General features: G+C 39.2%; 1 protein-coding gene across 2 annotated transcripts in view; it reads left to right on the top strand.

The window, feature by feature from the left end:
- Window positions 1-19,357, top strand: part of LOC110048741 (puratrophin-1-like) — a 32,607-nt gene extending 13,250 nt beyond the window's left edge. For both annotated transcript variants that reach the window (XM_020754515.2, XM_020754516.2), the window contains 21 exons: window positions 1,438-1,543; window positions 2,084-2,188; window positions 7,524-7,640; window positions 9,462-9,848; window positions 10,304-10,426; window positions 10,587-10,778; window positions 11,076-11,363; window positions 11,611-11,835; window positions 11,942-11,994; window positions 12,194-12,269; window positions 12,390-12,493; window positions 12,659-12,728; window positions 13,093-13,182; window positions 13,630-13,722; window positions 13,867-13,917; window positions 14,005-14,082; window positions 14,422-14,592; window positions 15,026-15,124; window positions 16,075-16,153; window positions 16,255-17,045; window positions 18,049-19,357. In XM_020754515.2, the coding sequence (XP_020610174.2) occupies window positions 1,438-1,543; window positions 2,084-2,188; window positions 7,524-7,640; window positions 9,462-9,848; window positions 10,304-10,426; window positions 10,587-10,778; window positions 11,076-11,363; window positions 11,611-11,835; window positions 11,942-11,994; window positions 12,194-12,269; window positions 12,390-12,493; window positions 12,659-12,728; window positions 13,093-13,182; window positions 13,630-13,722; window positions 13,867-13,917; window positions 14,005-14,082; window positions 14,422-14,592; window positions 15,026-15,124; window positions 16,075-16,153; window positions 16,255-17,045; window positions 18,049-18,054 (3,304 nt within the window). In that variant the 3' untranslated portion in view covers window positions 18,055-19,357. The remainder of the gene's footprint in view (window positions 1-1,437; window positions 1,544-2,083; window positions 2,189-7,523; window positions 7,641-9,461; window positions 9,849-10,303; window positions 10,427-10,586; window positions 10,779-11,075; window positions 11,364-11,610; window positions 11,836-11,941; window positions 11,995-12,193; window positions 12,270-12,389; window positions 12,494-12,658; window positions 12,729-13,092; window positions 13,183-13,629; window positions 13,723-13,866; window positions 13,918-14,004; window positions 14,083-14,421; window positions 14,593-15,025; window positions 15,125-16,074; window positions 16,154-16,254; window positions 17,046-18,048) is intronic.
- The last annotated feature ends 2,119 nt before the right edge of the window (window positions 19,358-21,476 follow it).

The following is a 21,476-nucleotide window of genomic DNA, read 5'->3' as shown; positions in this document are numbered from 1 at the left end:
TAGGTATGGGGTGGTACCGGAAGTATTTCCTCATTTGCACATTGAAAACAATTGAAATCGCTCATAAAGAAGCTCTAGAAGGGTTCAAAGGAATGCCAAGGCAATGGCCATCGCTTTCTCTCCAGCAAATGTCGTCCTAAATTCTTTACTCTCGTCGTGTTTTTTTTTTTTAGTAAAGAAAACGTTGGCGAACACGAGTTTGAAAACGCTTTATGTCAACATGTTCAGCTCTGCACGTTATTAGAGACCTTTAGATTGGACTACGAGTACGATTTTCGATTTCAAATCAGTGACGTTTCTAGAGCCCTCGCTCTTCATGTTGGTTTTAGGCAGAGAGGCTAGCTCATGGGATGAGATGGGTATGTGATTTGATGACGTGAAGCCTGCGAGCTAGAATTGAAAAGTCGTTCTCGTACTCGATCTCGTTCTCAAATCTTAAGTCCCCTATTGTATTGTAATTGCATCACGTGTTTTCTGTTATGTTAAACACCAGTGTTGGTGACTAAAGGTTTTTTATTAGTTTTCTCCTCCATTTTGGAGAAAAATCAGATGAAAACAATCTCACGACCAAAGGTTAAGTACCATGCGCCACATGACACGTGCGTGAATCTATAAACTGGACAAGATGTCGTCATGAATATGGTGTTTTATGTTCAAAGGAGTGGATTCTTTCGTTATTTTAAGGGATGGTTTTTAGAGATCAGTTCTATATTATGTGACTAAAGGATCTTCATCCGTACTTCTCCATCAGTCTTTGTTCTCCTTTATTTGAATAATTAGGAAAAATCAGTGTTCATCTAGCTTATTATTGTATTGGTTATCATGGAGATTGTCATTTTATGGATGTATTTGCATTCTTGACAAGTTAAACCTGCGATCAGGCGTTTTTTTTTTTTTTCGGCGAACGGGAAAAAAGAGCCCTAAAAAACGGTGTTTTGGACTAACAAATGTGTTAGAAAGTGTCCTAATTTGGCAACCCGTGTATTTCTGTACTGTAATATATTCGCGTCTAGGTGATTTTCTGTATTTTGCTAAGAATAGATCATGCTTTATCATTTCATTATACCTCGTAGCTCTGTTTTTAGGTTTCATTACTGTAGTATCTTGTAACGAACTCTTCAGTCTGTTCCCTTGCAACACACCGTTATTTGTCGATGTAACTGGAGATTATTTCTTCTTGGAACCTTCGTTTTGATGGCCTTACTACTTTGGTTTTGATCGATCGTAGTTCATGGTTTTGTAAAAGCACTCTATTTTCCCACGAAAGACGACAAAGTTCGTCTGTGGAATTTACAGTTTGACAGTACGGTCTGTGAATCCGGTCAGTGGACCGGAAGTTGGGCACATAACACAAAAGGTGTGAAAAGGGTGTGACAGGTATCAGATTCCGTACACAAGTTTCTGACCGCTCAACGGTATTTGCCTTGTTTTGTTTAGGAAAGAAAGCCGAAACCTTGGATTTTCTGTTATCATCGACGTGAGGAAATCGGCAGCGAAACGAAAATACCTCGAGAACATTGTTGAGGCCATGGTTTGCTTTCAGGTTTGTTAACAAAATTGTTTTCTATGCTTCCGTCTAAGGAACACTAGCCACACTGCCGCATTGAATGTCTTTTTACCATAAGAAGAAAGCCCGGGAAGAAAGCAAGAGAATTCATGAGCAGCTAAGGGCATGTTACTGAATTATTAAACGTAGAGGAAGGTAGAATAGGTCAAAAATATGCTTGGGTTTTATTCACGCAATAAGTACTTTTTTTTTACATATGTAATACACTGTTTTCTGTTCTTTTGGCGCTATTATGTGGGACTATTATAGATTATAGTTTTCTTGCGTCTCGAGGCAGGAAGTTATAGCATTTGGTATAGAATTTGTTGTTTTAGGAATTTTTTTTTTTTTTTTTTTTGCTGAGCGAAAATCTTGTTCGCTGTGAAAGAAAATTCACGACAACTGTTGTTCAGTTTAGTCGTCACTCAAGCGGCCTGACTTTTGTCCGCGGCTTTTTCACGGATTTGTATTGTTTACACATAAATTAGTCGAGTTTCTGTTGTTGACAGGCCTGTTTGTGATTTCCATTTCTTATAGGAAAGTATTCCTGGTGGTGTACACATGGTATACGTGTTATCTAAGAAGGACTCACCTCTTGTTTTATTCAGCGGATCTAAGGTCAAAGAACAACTTAACTTTGAGGTGAGCATTAGATTCAAGGTCAGCACATAATACATTGAGACTTTGTGAGACTTCTTCAGCATATCACATGGGTGTAAACAGAGTTTTCTGCCCAACGTCCTTAAATTAGCCTTTTATGGAGTCATTCTGGGCTTTTGCAGTGAAGTTCAAAAAAACTTCCAAATGTAGACTGCTTGCTCGTCAGCTACGGCGGTTAATTGAAGTGTACTACCCAACCCCATCCCACTGATGGATGTGTGGTGTCGGGGCATGCGGCACCCGTTTCTCGAAGTTCGTCATTCTATGATCGCGCCTATTGCATTTTACGGCAGCCCAGAAGGGTCACCAACCATTTTTGTTTTTGTTTTGTTTTGTAATTTGTTTTTTTTTCTGTTCTTTCTAATTTTATATTTTTAACTTTTGTTTTTGTTTTTTCTTTTGTTTTTGTAATTTCTGTTTTAGTTTTCGTTTTGCCTTTCGTTTTAATTTTGGTTTCTGTTTTGCGTTTTTTTGCGTTCAAAAAGGAAACAAAAACAAAAACATTAAACAAAAGCAAAAGCTAAAACGAAAACGAAAACGGCCGAAACAAAATCGATGAGTGTAGACCATCATGCTTCACTTGCAGTTGTCCAGTAACTTGCAGTTGTACAATCCATGACGTGAAAGTAGTAAGTACGGGACGTTTACCACAAGGGGGTCTTTGCACTGTGTGCCACTCGTGTGGGGTACCGAAGGGCAAATTCTGAGGACCAAGACAAATGTCGTGACAAATGCTCATGTCCTCCCTCAGTGGCCTAAGTAAGGTATGGGTCCCTTCCAATATTTTCTCCGTCGCTGAAAGGAGCTCACATGCAATATGTTTGCATCTGTCAAGTTTCTATCACACTCAAACGCGAAAACCCCAAACAATGAATAGAAATAAAACACAGAACACGAAAACAACGAAACGATCATCGTAGAATATGAAAATAATTTCTTCGCTGCTTTTGAAGCCAGTAGAAGTTTAGGGCCGTAGCCAGAATTTCAAAACAATTGAGGCAAGTCTTGCAAGCTCCGAAGGTGCGAGTGCAATAACAAGTTCATTGTGAGAGATTAACATTACATTCGTTTTCCTGAGGCTTGAGAGCTCTGCAAATGATATGCTTTTATTTATACAACGACCTTTTAACACCTTTTTACAAGTTAAGGAAGTTGATGAAGAAATATCCTTGACTTTACTTGAAATCTTTGTCACCTTTGTACTTGCTATATTCTTCTCCCAAGACAAGTTGACAAGCAATGAAATGGCCATAGAGTTTATTGCAACCGATGCGTGACTACGCTTGACGGCCAAAAGATCACACAACGGTCATGTCATGGATACTGCCAGCAAAGCATGATGGTCTACACTCACTGATTTTGTTTTCGTTTTTGTTTTTTGTTTTTTTGTTTCCGATTTTGTTTTTTGCTTTTTAATTTTTGTTTTCGCTTTTGTTTTTAATTTTTGTTTGCGTTTTTATTCCTTTTTTTTGAACAGAAAAAAAAGATGACAACGAAAAACAAAAACAAAACAAAAGCAAAAATTTAAGAACAAAAACGGAAACAAAAATTAAAAACAAAAACAAACACAAAAATTAACAAAACAAAAACGAAAACAAAAATTAAAAGACAAAAAACAAAAACGGAAACAAAAATTAAAAAAACAAAGAACGAAAATGAAAACAATAATTAAAACAAACATTAAAAAAATAAAAATGGTAGGTGACCCTTCTGGGCTGCCGTAGCATTTAGATATCTAGAGATGAAAACCACTGAGCTTGTCCAAAGCATACTCTTGCAGTAAAAACGTTGTTTGGATTAAAAGTAGCCAAGAACAACAAACGAATCATTTTCAGAAGAAAAGAGACTGCGACCGACTATTAAGGTCTCTTAAGTGTAGACAGTGTAGCTTTGGATCAATGGATGGGAATGGGATATCGTCCCATGACCAACTGTCTCGTGACGCTATCTTATACATGTATCTCCCGCACTTCGTGTTACCCGCGCTTCTCGGCAGTTTGCGCCAATCGGTCCTCTTTGTATGATATTTTTGTTCAAAGCTTTCTCGCTGTGATATCGTTGAATAATGTGTTCCAGATTAGAGTACGGTAAGTTTATGTTCAGGTACATATATTTAATGTTTAGTTCGATACAGCACAGTATCATTTGGCACCATTGGTTTATACTTTACACGAACTCAGCTTGTTTTTGTCAAGAGTATAATAGAGTAGGCGCACTTTTCTGTTGAACGACAAAAGCAAAAGTGAGCCGAATGTAGTTGCAGTATCTACTGGACTGAAGAGAGTTGGCGGACAGGACCCTCAGGTCATGGCCTTTATATTAGTGGACGTCCAAGTGTGTAGCGTCAAAACACGCTCGCTCGACATGATTCGACAATAAACACTCGACGCTAGCAAGTTTACTGGCCTTCTCGCTGCAACCTTCTAAAGGGCCTGGTTGTTCAAACCTGGATTTGCACGGTGTGATCGTTTCAGCGAGGTTCTCTATTACATTTGCTGTCCTCTAGGTTTGATGTCGACTTATCTCAAAGTCCACGAAACATTAGCAATGAAGAATACTTTTATAAACGAGAAGTTAGACGTAAAACTTGGATTAGTACAGTAAATAGTCATAACTCCCGGCAAACTTCAATGGAGGAAACAAACACGCCATCATGAATGTTGGGAGGTCGAAGCTCACACTCACAATCTGCATGAGTTATGTAACTGAAATGGATATCGGTTAGCTGCTCAGACACTTACTGCCGGTCCTACTGAGTGTTGGGCACGGTTAAGACCAAAAATTCAACAAGAACATAAAAGCAAAGAACCTTGTTGGACTTCATTTCTATTCCCTCAATTAACTGTGATCAGTAATTAAGCGATTTTTTTAAGTCTCCATGTTCAACTATAGAGTCGCGTGATGACGGTCATAGGGCACAGCGTGCTGTTTAACGTGATTCGACGGACCTGATTTACCTTTTCACCATAATCGGGCGATTCTGGCAGCCTAGCAAATTTACCAGCCTGCCGATTATCAATGTCCAGAATCTTTTACAACTTATCTCTATGTTTACACAAACTGATCAAATCGACTTGACTGGCGAATCACCCTTTGAAAACACGGGTCAACACCACACTACACTGAAATCGGCTGTAAGTAGGTCTGTTGTTTTCCTTTGCGTTACTATCCTCTGATGAATAGATGTGAAAGTTTGCAAGTTTCGCGTTTGCCGAGAACACAGCTGATATGTGTTCTCAAACGTAATTTGTTGCTCATTTGAGCGAAAGGCACGACAAGAAGAGTCAAGTGGAATGACGTCGTAACGCTTTCGATATTGGTTTCTGATCACAGCGGAATTGCGTGGTATTTGCTGGGTAATGAGTTTGTTCAAGGATTTAATGTGTTGTACTAGAATCAAGCATTTAAGGTTATATGAGAGGAATTTGTTAGTTCGGCTATTACTCGTCATGTGACTCACACAGCGTTTAATCAGGCCCTTATCAAATGTTCTGCTTTGAGTGTCACGTGCCACGTGCTTACTAAATCGCGTGCTCAGCCAGCGGCCTCTGACACGAGAAGATCTTCACGTGTATTGACCACAGTCATCGTTATGCAACATTTCAGCTAAACGCCAGTGAAACCATCAACGACACATTAGCATTTAACGATTGTCATTAGCATGAACTTTGTGAAATCGCTCTATTGCAACTTTAGGTCGACTCACACTGGGGGACATGAAGCAACGACGGTTTCCTCGCTTTTGCGAAAAAGTTTGTGTTGCAGAGACAAACTTGTCCCCGCGACATGTTGCGTGAAATTCAGCTGGTTTGAATTCGAACGTCATGAAGCAGAGTCAAAATAACCTCAATTTTCATTTATTCTGCTCCTTGCGTCCTATACTTTCACAGACACGCAGGGGCCTGTCCCCTCCTCATGTCCCCTCATGTCTCCTGGTGTGTGCCGACTTTAAGGCTATGTAGTGGTTATGATCGCTGCAATCTTTGCGATCGCTGTAGACGAAATTGAGCAATCCTCATTTACGACTCCTGGTTTCCATATGATTGCTATACGGTCGCTACCAAACTGAGAAAAATCCCCGTAGGACCTGGATCAAACAACGCAAAGATTGCTACAGTCACGACCGCTGAACGTTTCTTACAACGATGGCACTTTTACCTTCGAATTTCGCAGTTTTCTAGATCTATTGGAGGTCTAAAATCTTGCTCAAACTAAACATGTTATGACAGCCTTCATTCCCAGTAGAACTAAAAAATTAGTCGTTGTGGTTCACGTTAACCTGCCATCAGACGTTTTATTTTTTGCCCTCCTTCGCCACGTCTGAATATAAGGGAGGGAAGGTGTGATGGCAGGTTAGGTTCACGTTCTCCAAAATAAGCAGAATTTAGTCATTTCACGTTGCTGTTTTGTAGAGGACGGCTAAGAAATACTTGTCAAAATTTATAACGGCCGTTCTGTTCACCAATTGTTTGACCCCAGCTTAATACGGCTCTATTCTACTTAATAGGTCGGTAGATCGAAATCAAATATAGAAAGCGGCAAATATACAAATGTCCAAAGCATTTTGTTGCCCCCTAGGATATCAAGTTACTATCTATACTTTAAACCATATGTACGTCTCTTCTATCGAAAAAAACTGTGAGCTGACTGTTTTAGCATTTTACCTACCTATCTTCTTATAAATTACTACAGCGCTATGTTAGAGAATTGAGCGTTGGAGTTGTGCCGTCTGTTCAATAGTAGTCACTCTGTTGTTATGTCAAGTGCTTTTTCAATACAAAGCACCTGACTTCAAACTTGAGCAATATTTCCCCATTAAGGAATACTTGGGCAAGGGCCATGCTATCGTTTTGTTTATGGTGCGCATATTAGGTTGAACTCGACTGTTATCGAATCCAAATGATTCATGTAGTGGTATGATGCCAATGGCTCTGAACTATACTCCTTTCCTCTGTGAAAATAAAATGCAGTTGATTTATTTCAATAATGCACACCAACCGTGACAGATGAGCGTATTGTTCTAGATAATTGTCCATGATTCCAGAGCAATTATTTTCTGCTTTGCTCTCCAATAGAAGCTGTTATGGAACTGCAGTGCGCTCAGTTGCCCTGTAAACAAGAACACGGTGATGTTCTTTTACCCTTATCGTGTGCTGAATTTTAGCGATTTCTCAACACAATTTAAACTCAGGTTGCACTTATCAGTGATTCCAGTGCAACTGAAGGACGTTTTCAGTGTTGAACAATAGTTAGGTTAGCGAAGTGTATTAATATATGAACTGTATCGGTGTTTAACAATACCTGTATTGGCTTTCAGTTCAAGCTCATAACAACAGTGGACGAACTTAAGTCTTACATTGACCGCACACAGCTGACACCTGAGTTTGGTGGAGTCTTTAATTATGATCATGACGAGTGGATCAGATTTAGAATAGTAAGTACGAGTCTTTTAAGTTGCAACAATTTCTTTAAGAGGCTTCCTACTGGACTTAGCATGATAGCAATACACATATCTTATCCCTACCACTGAATCGAGAGAGCTGCACAAACATTGCCGCAATTTCGATTCTAAAGATCATACCCGGATTATGACCCAGGCACACCTTTTTGATAATAAATAGCACGAATAACCAGAAAAAGTCCGGTGAATTAACTTTGAACCTCTAAACATTGGTCGAAAGTTATTTAGCGGGTATTTTCGTGTCAATCCAATATCGATTAAAACAAGACCAATAATTATTATTTTCTCTACTCCTGTGGGTGAAACGACGGCTTAACGAAAAAGTACCTCAACTGACAACCATGAGTTGTACAAAGGGATAGTTCATTAAACTTTGTAATGGGGACCTGATACATGTTGTAGTTTCTGTCGCTCGCGTGTTTATTTCAGACGTTCCAACATAATGAAAACTCGAGTAGAAATCATGACAATCCAACTTTCATCATATTGAACTACTTAAAGAATACTGACCCGTGCCTTGTTTAAATCAGCTTTAATTTGCACAAAACGCTGTGTGCGTGAAGTTTATTACTGTGCCTGACAGATCAGAAATGAATAACATAAAGATAACGATTTAATTTACCTTAATTTGTTGCGATTAGTTGTTCTTCCTAGTTAATTGACACTGCTCTAGTAATTAAAATATATTAAATCTATCTTGTGTTATGAACGCTGTTAAAAATACAATATATGGCCCAAGTTGTGTTATGCTAACGACTTTCCAGAAAAATCTGCCTGTGATATAGATATTGTTTAATTTTAGCTCCTTTCCATTCAACAGTCCTTCCTATTCAGCTATCGTGTGTGTCTGTGTGTATTTTTGTATTTCCTGTGTCTTGCGGCAGCCTCGCCGCTCTTTACTGCATTAAGATTGGTTGATTTCCGGAATAATACGGCGTGAAAATTTCTGTTCGGTCTCCGCAAGGCATTGACGAGTGGAAGTTATATAGACTAATCCATCCACCGCCTTCTTATTCGTGACCTTCTTATTCATGACGACCTTTGTTCCAGGGCCAGTTAGTATAGGTAATCGTATGGATGCGATGATGGATTTACACTACCAGTGATTTTTGAAAATTCTCTCTCCAAAAAAATTCAAATACCATGAGTAGTGTAAATTCTCAATTGCTCTAGCTTACCCACGATAATTACTAACGCGCGAGAATTTTACACTGCAGTACAAATTAAAAATTAACGATAAATTGGCTTGCTCTCGGCCAATCACTGTTAATCTTGCAATGAAATACCTGAACTTTTCAAAGTAACAACGAATTCTTCAATTCTAACGCTCAATATTCAGATGCTATTAACTTGCTGCGGCTGTTAATTGTAAACGTGTGTTAATATCCCGCAATAGCGGTAACTTACATTTCCTTTATAAAATTAAAAGAATACCGCACGGTTAATTGAAAGTTAATTAAGCGATGCATGTGTTGCCTTTTTTTTCAAAGTATTTCTTTGTTCTTGTCAATATCCATTCCTATTACCACGGTGCCATAAACCGCAAGAGTAGTGTTTTGGTGAGCTAGCAAGAACCGACTTCCTCCAACTCGAACCAAACTATTAAATATTGTAGTGTTTACCTGACATCATATGCTTGGTCACCTTGGCAACCAGCTAAGTAGAAGTTAAAATACAACAAAAATCTCTCCTGGACTGTGACACAAGTGGACAGACACTTTGTGACCGCAAGGGGAGGTCCCATTGCGTTCTTACAAATATACTTTGCTGATACCATTTGTTGTTGTGTTTCAGAAACTGGAGCCGTTCATGACTGGATGTAGGAGCGCCGCCAAACTCGCCATGGGCGTGATGCAACAGTTTACGAGCAGCAAACTTGGAGAAACCATCCAGGAATGTAAAAACCTCCTGGAGCAACATCATCAGAAAATCAAGGATGTGTTTGAAGACAGTAGATTATCAGCTTTACAAGTTGAGGGAGAGCAAATATTGATTAGATTACAGGAAGATGAGGCGGCGTTACCTAAAGTGCCCGACTACATCGAAACTGTGAATTGCGTGACAAAACTGTACCATCAAATGAATGAAGTGTTTTGTAAACTGGAGTTGCTCACAGAGAACAGAACAAGGAAATTAGAACAGTGCCTTGCCTTGAAGGAGTTTGAAAAAGACTTGGACGAGGTAAAACATAGGAAGTTCATTTATGTGCTAACCTTTACAGTCTGGAAAACAAATTCATGTTTTGAAATTCTCAATTAAGTTCCAGAATCCGAAGGGTTTCAGATTCTTATTAGCCAGTGAGAAGATTGTACGAGCTCGTGATTAGCACAGATTATTGTTTTGAATTTTTGATTAGAAATATATCTAAGCAAGATTTTTTTTATCTTTTATTTATTTTTATTTTGAATCATACACCTGTTAAACGTTATGCGTTAGCGAAAACCAGTCTTGACAAGTGTATGATGGGCTTTCGTGCTAATTTGCTTCTTTTTTAAAATGATGGCATCACAGATCACTCAGCAAAAATTTAGGCAAGCAAACGTCACCAAACCAAGATATATTTCGAATTGAAATTCAAAACAAAGCTGAGAAACAAGCACAGTGTTCAGCTGATGCATTCTCTATACAAACTGCAGGTCGTCAACTGGATATCGACGAAAGGAGAACAGTTCTTAGACAAACACACTGAGATTGGAGATTCCATTGGTCATGTCAAGACGCTTCAAGAGGACTTCGAAGACTTTGAAAACAAAGCCAAGGTAATGTGCTGCAGTCGAGCGAGGGATGTGTGATTGGATCGGTGAGCAAGGGAACATCTGTAAAAGCTTACTTTCTAGAGACTTCACGAGACGTTTTGTAAGGAATCACTTGTGGCGATGGCCGAGTAACAATGGTGACTTTTAATATTTTTGTTTCCAGTGCTACTGCGATCGAGTGGAAAATCTCCTTGAGGAAGGAAGCAGTATGGTTCAAGGAGGCCACTACGAAGGAATTGGAATTAAAGAAAGAAAAAGAGCCTTGGAGGAGATGTACAGAAAGTTTTGTAGAAAGCTTGAACACAGAAGACAGCAGCTCAGTTCCTGCATGGAGTTTTACCAAATGATTGAGCAGGTAATAGAACTACGGCTGGTAAGGTGATTTCTAAACCGGTGTTTCAGTTTCACAGTGATGAAATATAGTGAAAGAGATGTATAACAGCAGACATTTTAGTCTGAGCCAGTCGTGCGGATGTTCAGTGGTCCATGAGCGGCATGGTGTAAGCACGGCTACTTGTCCTCTGCCGCCCTCAGCCTAATCCCGGGCCGAGGGTGGGAGATGACTGATATTTCGGGCTAAAGGGTTAGCCCCAATCAGAACAACTCCTCAATTGATAACTTGATGTTTGTTGCGTGGATTGTTATGTAACAGGCCTCAGACTGGTCCATGAGGACATTAACAAAGCTGGCCACAATGAACATGGAAGAGATCCTTTATTTAGAAGGCGTCACTGCATTAACACGCGGATTGGAGAAGCATCTACAAGAGACTCCTGTGTGGAGCGAGAGTCGACTCAACCGGATATCTGAACTGGCTACAAACTTGGCAAGCACGAAACTAGTGAAGGAAGCCGAGAATATACTTACACGCTACAAAGAGATCTTAGATATGTTACAAAAGCGACAAGAAACACTAAACAGAGCCCAGGAAAGGCTTTCGGTGAGTCTGTGAGTCATGTTTACCCAACATTAGATGTAGGACATTAAGGTACCACATGTCATCCTTTCTCTGTGTTATCATGGTAACGATCACAAGCGGGTGTTAAGATCGTTCTCATGTGAAACTTTGAATATGTGTCCAGGTTTGATGTAAGTCGAATCAATGAAGTTTCATCACTTCTTGTAAGTTCTTTTTTTTTTTTTTTTTGTCAGCTGACCTTTTCTGTCTTCTGAAACCGATATCTTAGGGTCACCCTTCAAGCGAGGTCAGCAGTACTACTACTGGAGGCAGTGACGAGTCCACCACTTCCAGTCCTGGCCGAGGGGAAGACGAGGGCGAGGATGAGGGGGACTTACTGGTTGAAAGCGAGGACGAAATAGACAAACCGATCACACACGTGGAGGGGGTGACACCTGGACGGCGGAGGACTTCATCATCTCCCACATCTGCAGCCTTGTATTCATGGAAGGAAGTAAGTTGTTTATTAGCAAGACCGGTCAAAAAATGAACACATTCACTGGCGAGTGAAAACTTCAACCGTTTTGTTGAATGTTTTTGGGTTTTTTTCTCCCTTTCAGACTGAAATGCCAGTTATTGAGGAAATTCCAGTGCTAAATCCCCGAATAGAAGAGTAAGTTACTGTCAAGTGCAAATATATTTTCAAAACTTCGGACTAATTCAAGCAAGGCATACTTGAAAACTTGAGTGTTTCGTTTTCAAATTTGTTCATTCTCGTCATTGTCAGTCGTCACCACGTCGAGCTATATTCGGTAAGACTGGTATTTTTTGTTGCCGTCGTGATTTCTGATGTCTGTTTTGTCCGACCCTAGGAAATTGAAGTATATATTTCAAGAGATGATTGATACGGAGAGGGACTATGTAAAATCACTTCAGTATATTATGGATGTGAGTAAACTATTTTTGTCAGCTGGCGTTTCTTTGACCATTAATGGATTAAGTTCGATTTTTTCAGTTTTCGGTTGTGAAGTTTTACCGCTTACGTCTTATCTCTTCTTTTTACTTTAGAATTACATCGTAGAGATGGATAATCCAGAGTTACTGCCATCACTAAAGGGCAAGAAGAACATTCTGTTTGGAAATATAGAGAGGATTCACGATTTCCATAAAAGGTTAGTGTCGTACGTTCAGTGATGGTGATCTATTAATCATGTTTTACTTGCCTACACCATGCGTTTTGAGACTAAGTGTCCACCTACCTATCTGCAGAGTTTCTGCGCTTACACGTAATCTCTCTCATGTGTCCCTGTGTACTAGTAGTTCTTTTCGCTTTTCAGGTATTTCCTGCAAGAATTAGAAGCGTGCAAGGACCGAATCTTAGACATCGGAAGTTGTTTTTTGAAATGGGTATGTGTGTAAACCAAGCTATAGCTTTGCAGTCAACCCTTTGCAGTCAGTCTGGAAATAAACAATGGATAATTCCTACTTGCTATTGATATTCACAGTGAACTGGCACTAACACGGATCCAGAGCTTAGTTAGAGAAAAACAAGTAAACTTCAGCCGAGTCCAGCGAGTCAATCATGTCCCCCTCAGGGAGGTGTCTGCCTTTCCGATTAGTGTCCGTAAATAAAATGTTTCGAAGAAGTTCTATTCTGTAGGACGGAATTTTTTGGTTGGATTTTGCCCAAACCTTAGAGTAAAATTAGGAGCTTGTTTGTTAACGTAGCTAGTTTTCGTTGTTTGATGAAAGATTTTTATGTAATTGTTAGGAACGTCAGTTCTACTTGTATGCTTTGTATAACAAGAACAAGCCCCGCTCAGACCAGCTTCTTGCTGATCATGGCAATGTATACTTCAGGGTGAGTCAGTATATCAGATATATATCGAACCAGCCATCCTTGCCACATGTTATGTTTGATGACTTTTTATTTGTTGTCGTGACCTGTTTAGTGGACGGTGTATTGTTATAAACTCTTGCTGTGCAAGTTATCAACAATTACCAGAAGCGAACAGTTTTCCGAGAGAGTCACCCTTCAAATATTTTTCGCAACACGCGAAACGTTTTGAAACTTGGGGAATCTCACCCACATATTCCCCAGTGTTAGCTGGGGAATATTCAGCCACTTGTCGCGTTAAGACCAATCGTGTGCAAACGAATATATTTGATGGATTTTAACTGTCATCTTGTACAGGCCTTCTTTCGCTCGGCCTTGCCAGAGAATGTGCGAGCGATATTGTCCTAGAACGGCCCTTGCACTCGGACAAGGAGATGCAGTGAGTAAAAGCAATCTGTTCTCTTTTTTCAGGCGCGTCAGAAAGAACTTGGAGACAAACTTGATCTTGGAAGTTTTCTCATTAAACCAGTTCAAAGGATGGGAAAGTATGGACTTCTATTACGCGTGAGTATCTATACGTGTTAAATGGTTGATTCATTCAATACATACATAAATCCTTTATTTGATAGGTAGGTGAAACTATGTCAGTAACACAGCTGATTCGGACGTTCCTAATATAACTTAACTGATACTTATGTTCATCGACAGGACATGATCAAAGCATTAAATACGGGACATCCGAAAATCACGGAGCTCAAGGTACGTTTGTTTGTCAGGATTGTATATTAAATGTATCCCGTATTTCTGATGACAAGTGAAGGTGTTAATTCTTTCTCTTAATTCCAGGCTGCGGAAGAAATGGTGAAATACCAGCTAAGGCACGGTAACGACTTGCTTGCCTGGGATTCGCTCAGAGGCTGTGACGTAAGTGTATTCATTTGTCTTAATCAGTCTTTCACTGACTGACTGACCGCCGACAGACAAACAAGCAAACAAACAAACAAACAAACAAACAGACACACAAACAAAGGGACGTTTCAAGCAAACAAACAAACCAACATGCATACATACAAAGTGGAGAAAAAAGAACGCCCACAGGATGCCACTGGTCATGTGTTTATGGTTTCTCGTGTGTCGTGTTTTGTTTTGTTCCTTCCTGTATTTTTTCCTTTCCTTAATGCTGGTTTGGCCAGGATTTAATGACTGTGAGAACTTGTCAAAAAACATCAAGAATAACCGGAAGTGAATTTTACTGGTTTGCAGATGAATCTTAAAGAACAGGGTCGCCTGTTGCGCCAAGACAACTTCACGGTATGGACTGGGAAAAAGAAGCACCAGCGGCGAGTGTTCTTACAAGATGACCTTGTGATATTCAGTAAAGTCAGGAAGCAGCCAGGAGGAGTGGACCTGTATTACTACAAGAACTCACTCAAGGTAACCAACCATGCCTGAAACAAGTCCAATAAACTCTACCGGATCTCACAACAAATCTGCTCCTCAGTCTCATTAATCAGTTAAATTCTTGAGTCCGTATTTTTTTCGATTGTCAGAAAACGCTAACAAAATTCTAACGGATCTATATTTTACTTGACGAATGTTCTCAAGTATGCTACTGTACTAAGTTGCATTGGTGCACTATCGTGGCTGACACAGCATACATTATTGAACTTCTTTACGATTTCTACGTTGCTTGATGTTGCTTATCAAATGAAGGCAAACCTATTTTCTCATCTTGGCGGAATTCGTCACTCAGAGATCTGTTTAATGGGCCAATTTGTACAATCTGAGAATTCTGCATTTTTCATTTCCTATTTTCTCTTTCATTTCATTTAATTTCGTGTGTGTTGTTATCTTTGCCTTATTTCAGACAACTGATCTCGGTCTTACAGAGAACATTGGTGACAGCGGGCTCAAGTTTGAACTGTGGTTCAGAAGAAGGAAGCCAGAGGACACTTTTGTTCTACAGGTCAGCGGTTTAACTCTTGTCACTTCTCTCGATAGTTACGCGCATGGAATAAAGTAGGGCGTGTTTTTTTTGTTCTGTCTGGCAGTAATCCAACTTTGAAGCAAACTCCTTTTTAAGACAAAGTGAAGGGTATTATCCACAATCTCTGCTTCTCCGTAAAGTGGAGTAGTATCAGAAATCGAACACGTGAGTTGGTAAAAGACTGAGCTATCCGATACTGAACGAAGGCAATTCAAGGCTGAAGTCAGTAACGTATAAAATTAGAAATTTCTCTTTCTTTTTTACAGTCAAGTGTCGACTAGCAGAGGAACAAATAAGCTCAGTAACTTGGACGCGAGAAAAACTGGTGTCCACTGTCGGAACTGAGGCCCCGTTAAAGGGGTCTGGGTATCTCATATCCCTTTTAGTCGAAATATCCAATATCCCGTAAATTCCAATTGTTCGATATCCCGGGATATCTGATCTATCTATCTGATCCATAAACCATTAATTTTTCCCCCAAGTATCCTGTATCCCGTTAATTTTTTACCTAAATATCCGGAAAACCCCTAATAAGGCCTCTGTATTAGTCTGGCCTGAGCCGCTTACTTCTTCTCAATGTGCCAAGACTCTATGGAGATAAATCAACGGTATTGAAAGCAAAATTAAAAAAAAAGAACCGCTTTGAATGACTAATTATTGTTAAACGGTGCCATAGCCTGCTTACTAGTATTCCAGTGAACTTTGCGCACTAGTCGTCCTCTCTTATTTATTGCTATCTTTCCTGCGTTCATTCATCACAAGTTAAAATTCATCTTTTGCGTTGCTGTTTGGGGCGAGCTTTGAATCCGTGCGGTTTTTATGCACTTCGATTTTTATGAGTAAATCACCGTGGCCTTATGTATTTCTTAGGGTTTAAAATCTGCCGTTGGAGGAAATCTGACTGTATTATTACTGATTCTGTTCTGTAGGCGCAGTCTCTTGAAGTGAAGACGGCTTGGGTGACAGAGATTACAAGGTTACTATGGAAACAAGCTATGCGAAATAGAGGTACTTGTTTGTCTTTGTACAGCTTCTTGTAAGCTCTAATAAGTACGTATTTTTATAACATTTTTTTTAATGAACTTTTTGATTACTTTCTTGAATGGCAGAGTATGGTTTAACGGAAGCATCAACAGGTATCAGTGTGGGAAGTCAGCCGCCTCTTGTTATCCCAAGTACACAACCAGGTGATACGTCACCATACCAACCGATAGTAAACTCTGTCAATGTCCCTCTAATGAGGACCCAGTCTACACCGTCCAACAGCTCCAGTCCTCGCTCAACCAAGAAGCGGTTATCACTCGTCAGTTCAGAAACTGCCTCAAGTGTTGACTCTTCAGGTAGCAGTGGTGTGTACGATCTTAATCTTCAATCAACAGACGAGGATGTTTCAGCACGAAGCTGTATTTCAACACCACTCGAAGAAAAACTGTCTAAATCCAACGTGAAACGTAACAAGGTGCGGAAAATCTCTTTAGAACGAACACCAATGGTACGTGCTAATAGTAAAGAAAATCTCTCTAAAAGAAGGAGTAGTGCCGAGGAAACGCCAGCTTCCAGTCACGGAAAAGATATAGTCGCTGCGTCAGAGGAGGACAAGAAAAGAAATGTTATTTTCAAACCCTTCTCGCCTCCCGACAAATTGTCGGAAAGAGGGAGATCAAAGAGTACTGAGGACACTTTTAGTGAAACACCGGTAAGACGGAGACCAATCAAAGATAAAGACATTATTAACACTGTGCCTCGGAGGCGATCACTTATCGAAAGGATATCGATTAGATCTCACTTGGACAATACCTTTAAAAGACGTAACTCGTTGGAAATGCCTCATTCAAGAAATGGAAAGAGTAATGATGAAGTTGAGGAGGAAAAGCAGACCAGAAAAGGTCAAATTACAGAGGTAAATACAAATACCAAGCCTGCTGTTTGCTTGTAGATAGAGTACGCTTCTTGTTTAGCATTTTGTTTAAATGACCCTGTAATGGACATCTATTAAACACACACTATCCTTCTTCTAAGCTCGATTTCCGACTGTTTTCTATGCTTGCATTCCTTGCCCCAGGCCGGGGTCAAGCTTGCGCCCATCTTTCAAGTCACGTTTACCGTATACCTTTAGAGCACCTTTAGAGTTGTCTCGCGTCCAGGCGATGTAGCGCTTCTGGTTTAACTGTGGATATGTAAACCCCTATATCAAATTATAGCTTATCGAGCTGGCTATCAAACTATACCAAGAATTTTGAAATAAAATGAATTGTCGAGTTTTTCACGACCTTAAAACGTGAGCGTCCTGATCATCTTTGGGTCCCTTTTGGAAGCTACAAGTCAAAGGGTATTTGTTCGATTACCCTCAAATTTGGACGGTAGCTAGTTTGATATATAAGCGACAAAAACGCGCCACCGAATTTGTTATTCCAAAAATTTTTTTCTCTGAGAGCGACTTTTCTACGATCACTCCATATATTTTTATTCCTATTGCGAAAATGTTCAGTAAATTTTCACTGAAATTAAATATGGCAAATCGCAGGCACCTTTTTGAACTGAAGGACAAAAGGGGATTCGGTTCAAAAGGTGATTCGGACACTCGCATTTTGAGGTCGTAAAAAATGCTACAATTCATTTGATTTCAAAGTTCTTGGTATAGTTTGATAGCCAGCTCTATGGGCTTTAATTTGATATAGGAGTTTAGGTATCCGGACGCGCTACATCACGTGGACGCGAGGCACTTCTAAAGGTGTACGGTAGCCTTAATTAAACTAGTGAGATTTTATAGTATGTATCTGACAGCAGCAACAACGGCTACACCAACAATAACAACTTCAGCAACAGAATTTGAGCACGAGATGTTACTAAGCAGTGCTCAGAGTACTAGTTGTAACTTTTTGGGATGTCATTTTATTGTACAGGTCTGACAAGATCGGTGAGCTGGCCCTAGCTTAGTCAACTGGTATAGAACAAGCTTAATCAGTCGCAGGGAAGATGCTTCTGCCGAACTGAGCTTTTCATAGCGATATTTACATTATAATTAATGAATTTGTAATCAAGCTCACGAGTGCAGCTCTCCACTGCTAGTATTTTAAGATCTTGCATTGAAATATTTAGTGTTTTACAGTAAATTTAATTGAAGCCGATAATAAAATGGACGCGAAGTGTATAAAATAGAATTATTGAAGTTTCTTGAAGTTATGTCAAAACTGTAACAATTTCAAATTATTCGAACAAATATGCGTCATTGTCTAATTACATTGTCTTATACTGTGAATATGAATATATTGGGCTGGACTATTGAGTCCATATGTTATTTTATAAGAAAATTGTTTATACGATATAGACTCTAATTGTATATTTGACATATTATTAAACAATTTTTAGTTATCGGGATGCTGAATATTAAATTAACTTATTTTACTTTCGGCTTGATTAAATAAATTGGAAAATGTGTTGGGGTTTCAAGAAATCAGCAATGTATCAGTATGCAGCTTGTTCACATTTGCTGTAAGTAAAATGGTGTTCTCAGACGGGAACATTCCGATTTGTATCTTTGAACGTTGTTTTCACCAACTGAACATGTTTTATCAAAACAGGGTTTCTGACTAGGTACCTATGAAGTAAGCAGGTTACAGCGTTTGGTCTGCGATGGTTAAAAAGATGTAGAAAATGCCGTGAAAGTAAAGCTCGTTTTCTTAACTAGAAAGGAAGAATATCTTTAAAATGTACGACGACATAACCTTCTAAAAAATTGCTACGGTGACCTTTTTATTGCAATTTACCTTTTCATAGTCTAGTTAAGTTCAATATCAGTATTTTCAATAGACGTGTCGGCCCGAGGGCTTTAACTAGTGTATAGTCTACAGAACAACACAAGCGCATTCCGCACTCTGGTCCGCTTAACTGCCTGCTCTCCTGGCTTCTGGTATAAAGTCGTGGAATGTTTTCTAAATTTTTAAATTTTCCAGTGATGAAATTGGATCTATAGTTTATTTTCATTTACAGATCTATATATGTCTTAGAATAATGCCTAGCCACTTTCAAAGCGGATGATACGTACAGCTGAAAAATGTTGATGTTATGCTCTGAATGCTTCCAGTGTTGATAGACTCGATCACTAAGCTTTGGGTGCTTTGTAAATGTATACTTTATTGCCCCCTAGTCTAAATTTAGCTGTATCAGTCAAATGATTAAACAGCTCATAAGAAATAAAGATTACTTACGAAATGGCCTGTTTACTTATCTGTCTGTCTGCTTGTTTGTTTAGTTTTAGAAGTTATGATCTAATACATAACCCAAATATAGGGCTGTTATTTGGTCATGTTAGCAAGCAAGGCGTGCAAGATTGGTTATTTTTTCGTGGATTGTGATAAAGTCGTTAGACGGCCGGGTCTTAACTTGTCCCGAGTGGAAAATGTTTGGTACATGTTAGAGGGGTGTGCATTTAGTGCAACATGTTTCTGGCGCTTCTCGCAAAGTCATCACACGCTTGATTTGGTGACTACTAGAGAAGATAAAAATACCATTCAGAACTTATCAACCATAAACTTGCATTTGTCTGATCATATGTCAGTCCTCGTACACCAAGTCTTGAAAAGAATTACCGCAAACTTCCAAGCGTTGATGCTACTGCTTTTCGGAATGATGTCATTACAACTGCACTTTTCTCCACACCAGCGCGTAACGTGGACAATTGATGTGATCAATATACCTACACACACACACACACACACACACACGCACGCACGCACACATACATACATTATTTATTTCAACATGGTAAAATCTTCGGTGAATTATTATAATAGTATAAAAAAAGAAGTTAAATTATAAGAACTGCCTGGGGGTGTCGACTACCACGCTCATTTGTAAACACGTGGTTACTTCAAGACCTCTGGGCCTTGGTATACTGATTAGATCGCTACTGAAAAATGCAGGTGTTGTTAGGTTAAAAGACGTTGGCGTAAAATAGGATTGAAGATAGATAAACAAGAGTTTGCTGAGAAGATAAAACTAACTCTGTTACAATATGCTAATAATGATAGCTAATGCAAACTTCGTTAACTGCGCTATACAAATAAGAGGCAGCCTATGACTGCAAGTGGCTACTGCTTTATTTTTGTCGAAATAATATCGCAGTAAAAAAGCAATGTATGAAATTTAGAGGGGTAGATGAAATGTGACTAAAGAAGGAAAAGCTTTTATTCTTAATGTTGTTATTATTAATACCGCAATACCCATAAGTTAGTATGGTCGCGATATGTTGTTGAATATAGAGTTCCGTGCTATAAGAAAGGGCAACGCACCCCTTACTCCATGTAAATAGGTCATTTCCGAGTAATCTTGTGCCTCTGTGTCAATAGAAGTCTTCATTCGAAACCATTCATATGAAAATGTTTTCCGCGTAGAGGTTCATTTTCATGGAAATCAAACTTATTTTCATATAAAAAAGATTTGAACGAACACTCGTTTTGAAACCGAGGCACAAGGTAACTCGGAAACTGCCCATAAAGGCGGCGTCGACAAAACCTGGATCGGACCGGATCACGGATCGGATCACCGACCGGATCACGAACCGGATCACGGATCAGATCACGGATCGGATCACGGATCGGATCACAGAAAAAAAAAAGTTAAAAAAAAAAAAAAATCCCCCCAAAATCAAATCGTTTATAAGATAATAATAAATAAAAAATAAAAGTGGAAGACTGAAATATGTTAAATTAAAATAAGAATCCCGAATTTGACGCAATGACATATTAATTACAGAGAATGATAAGAGGTCATTTAAAAAGGCAAACAACCGCTTAATTTACGACGAATTTAAATTGTAATGAACAGGCAGATGTAGTTATATTTGAACGTTAGTTGGCTCGAAGCTTGCGTGAACCTCCCATTCTCGTTTTTGAAATTGTTGTTCGTATCAGTAGCTAATTCTCGGCTACATTTTCGTGTCAGATGTGAGCATTACAGTTGGCGTTACAGTTAATGAGAAAACTTACGTACGAAAACTTATGGACATGGCTTGCTTTAAAGGAGCTACGTCACGATTTGCGCGTCTTGAAAAAACTAGCCTAGTTTTTCAAGTTCGTCATTTGCAGTCCTCGTTAATCTTTGCCATCCTTAACGATCCTCATTCCGTTTTGATTTGTCCTTGCCTCTTAAGTGTTTTCTATAGAACACGATCATTTTAAGGTTTTATTCTATTTAAAGGCAACTCTTTACGACCCTAAAAATGACTCTAAAAATCGTAACGTAACTCCTAAAATGCTGTTTATTCTCGGGTTGCGTTATCGTTCACACTATTGATGTCATTCCTATAATTTTTTGTAAAACAGCTATATTT

Source organism: Orbicella faveolata, unplaced genomic scaffold (assembly GCF_042242905.1).
Source record: "Orbicella faveolata isolate gen_17 unplaced genomic scaffold, um_ofav_v1 contig_3, whole genome shotgun sequence".
In the NCBI taxonomy this organism is placed as follows: Eukaryota; Metazoa; Cnidaria; class Anthozoa; order Scleractinia; family Merulinidae; genus Orbicella; species Orbicella faveolata.
The sequence above is the reverse complement of the archived record's forward strand: the minus strand, read 5'-3'. Positions and strand labels throughout refer to the sequence as shown.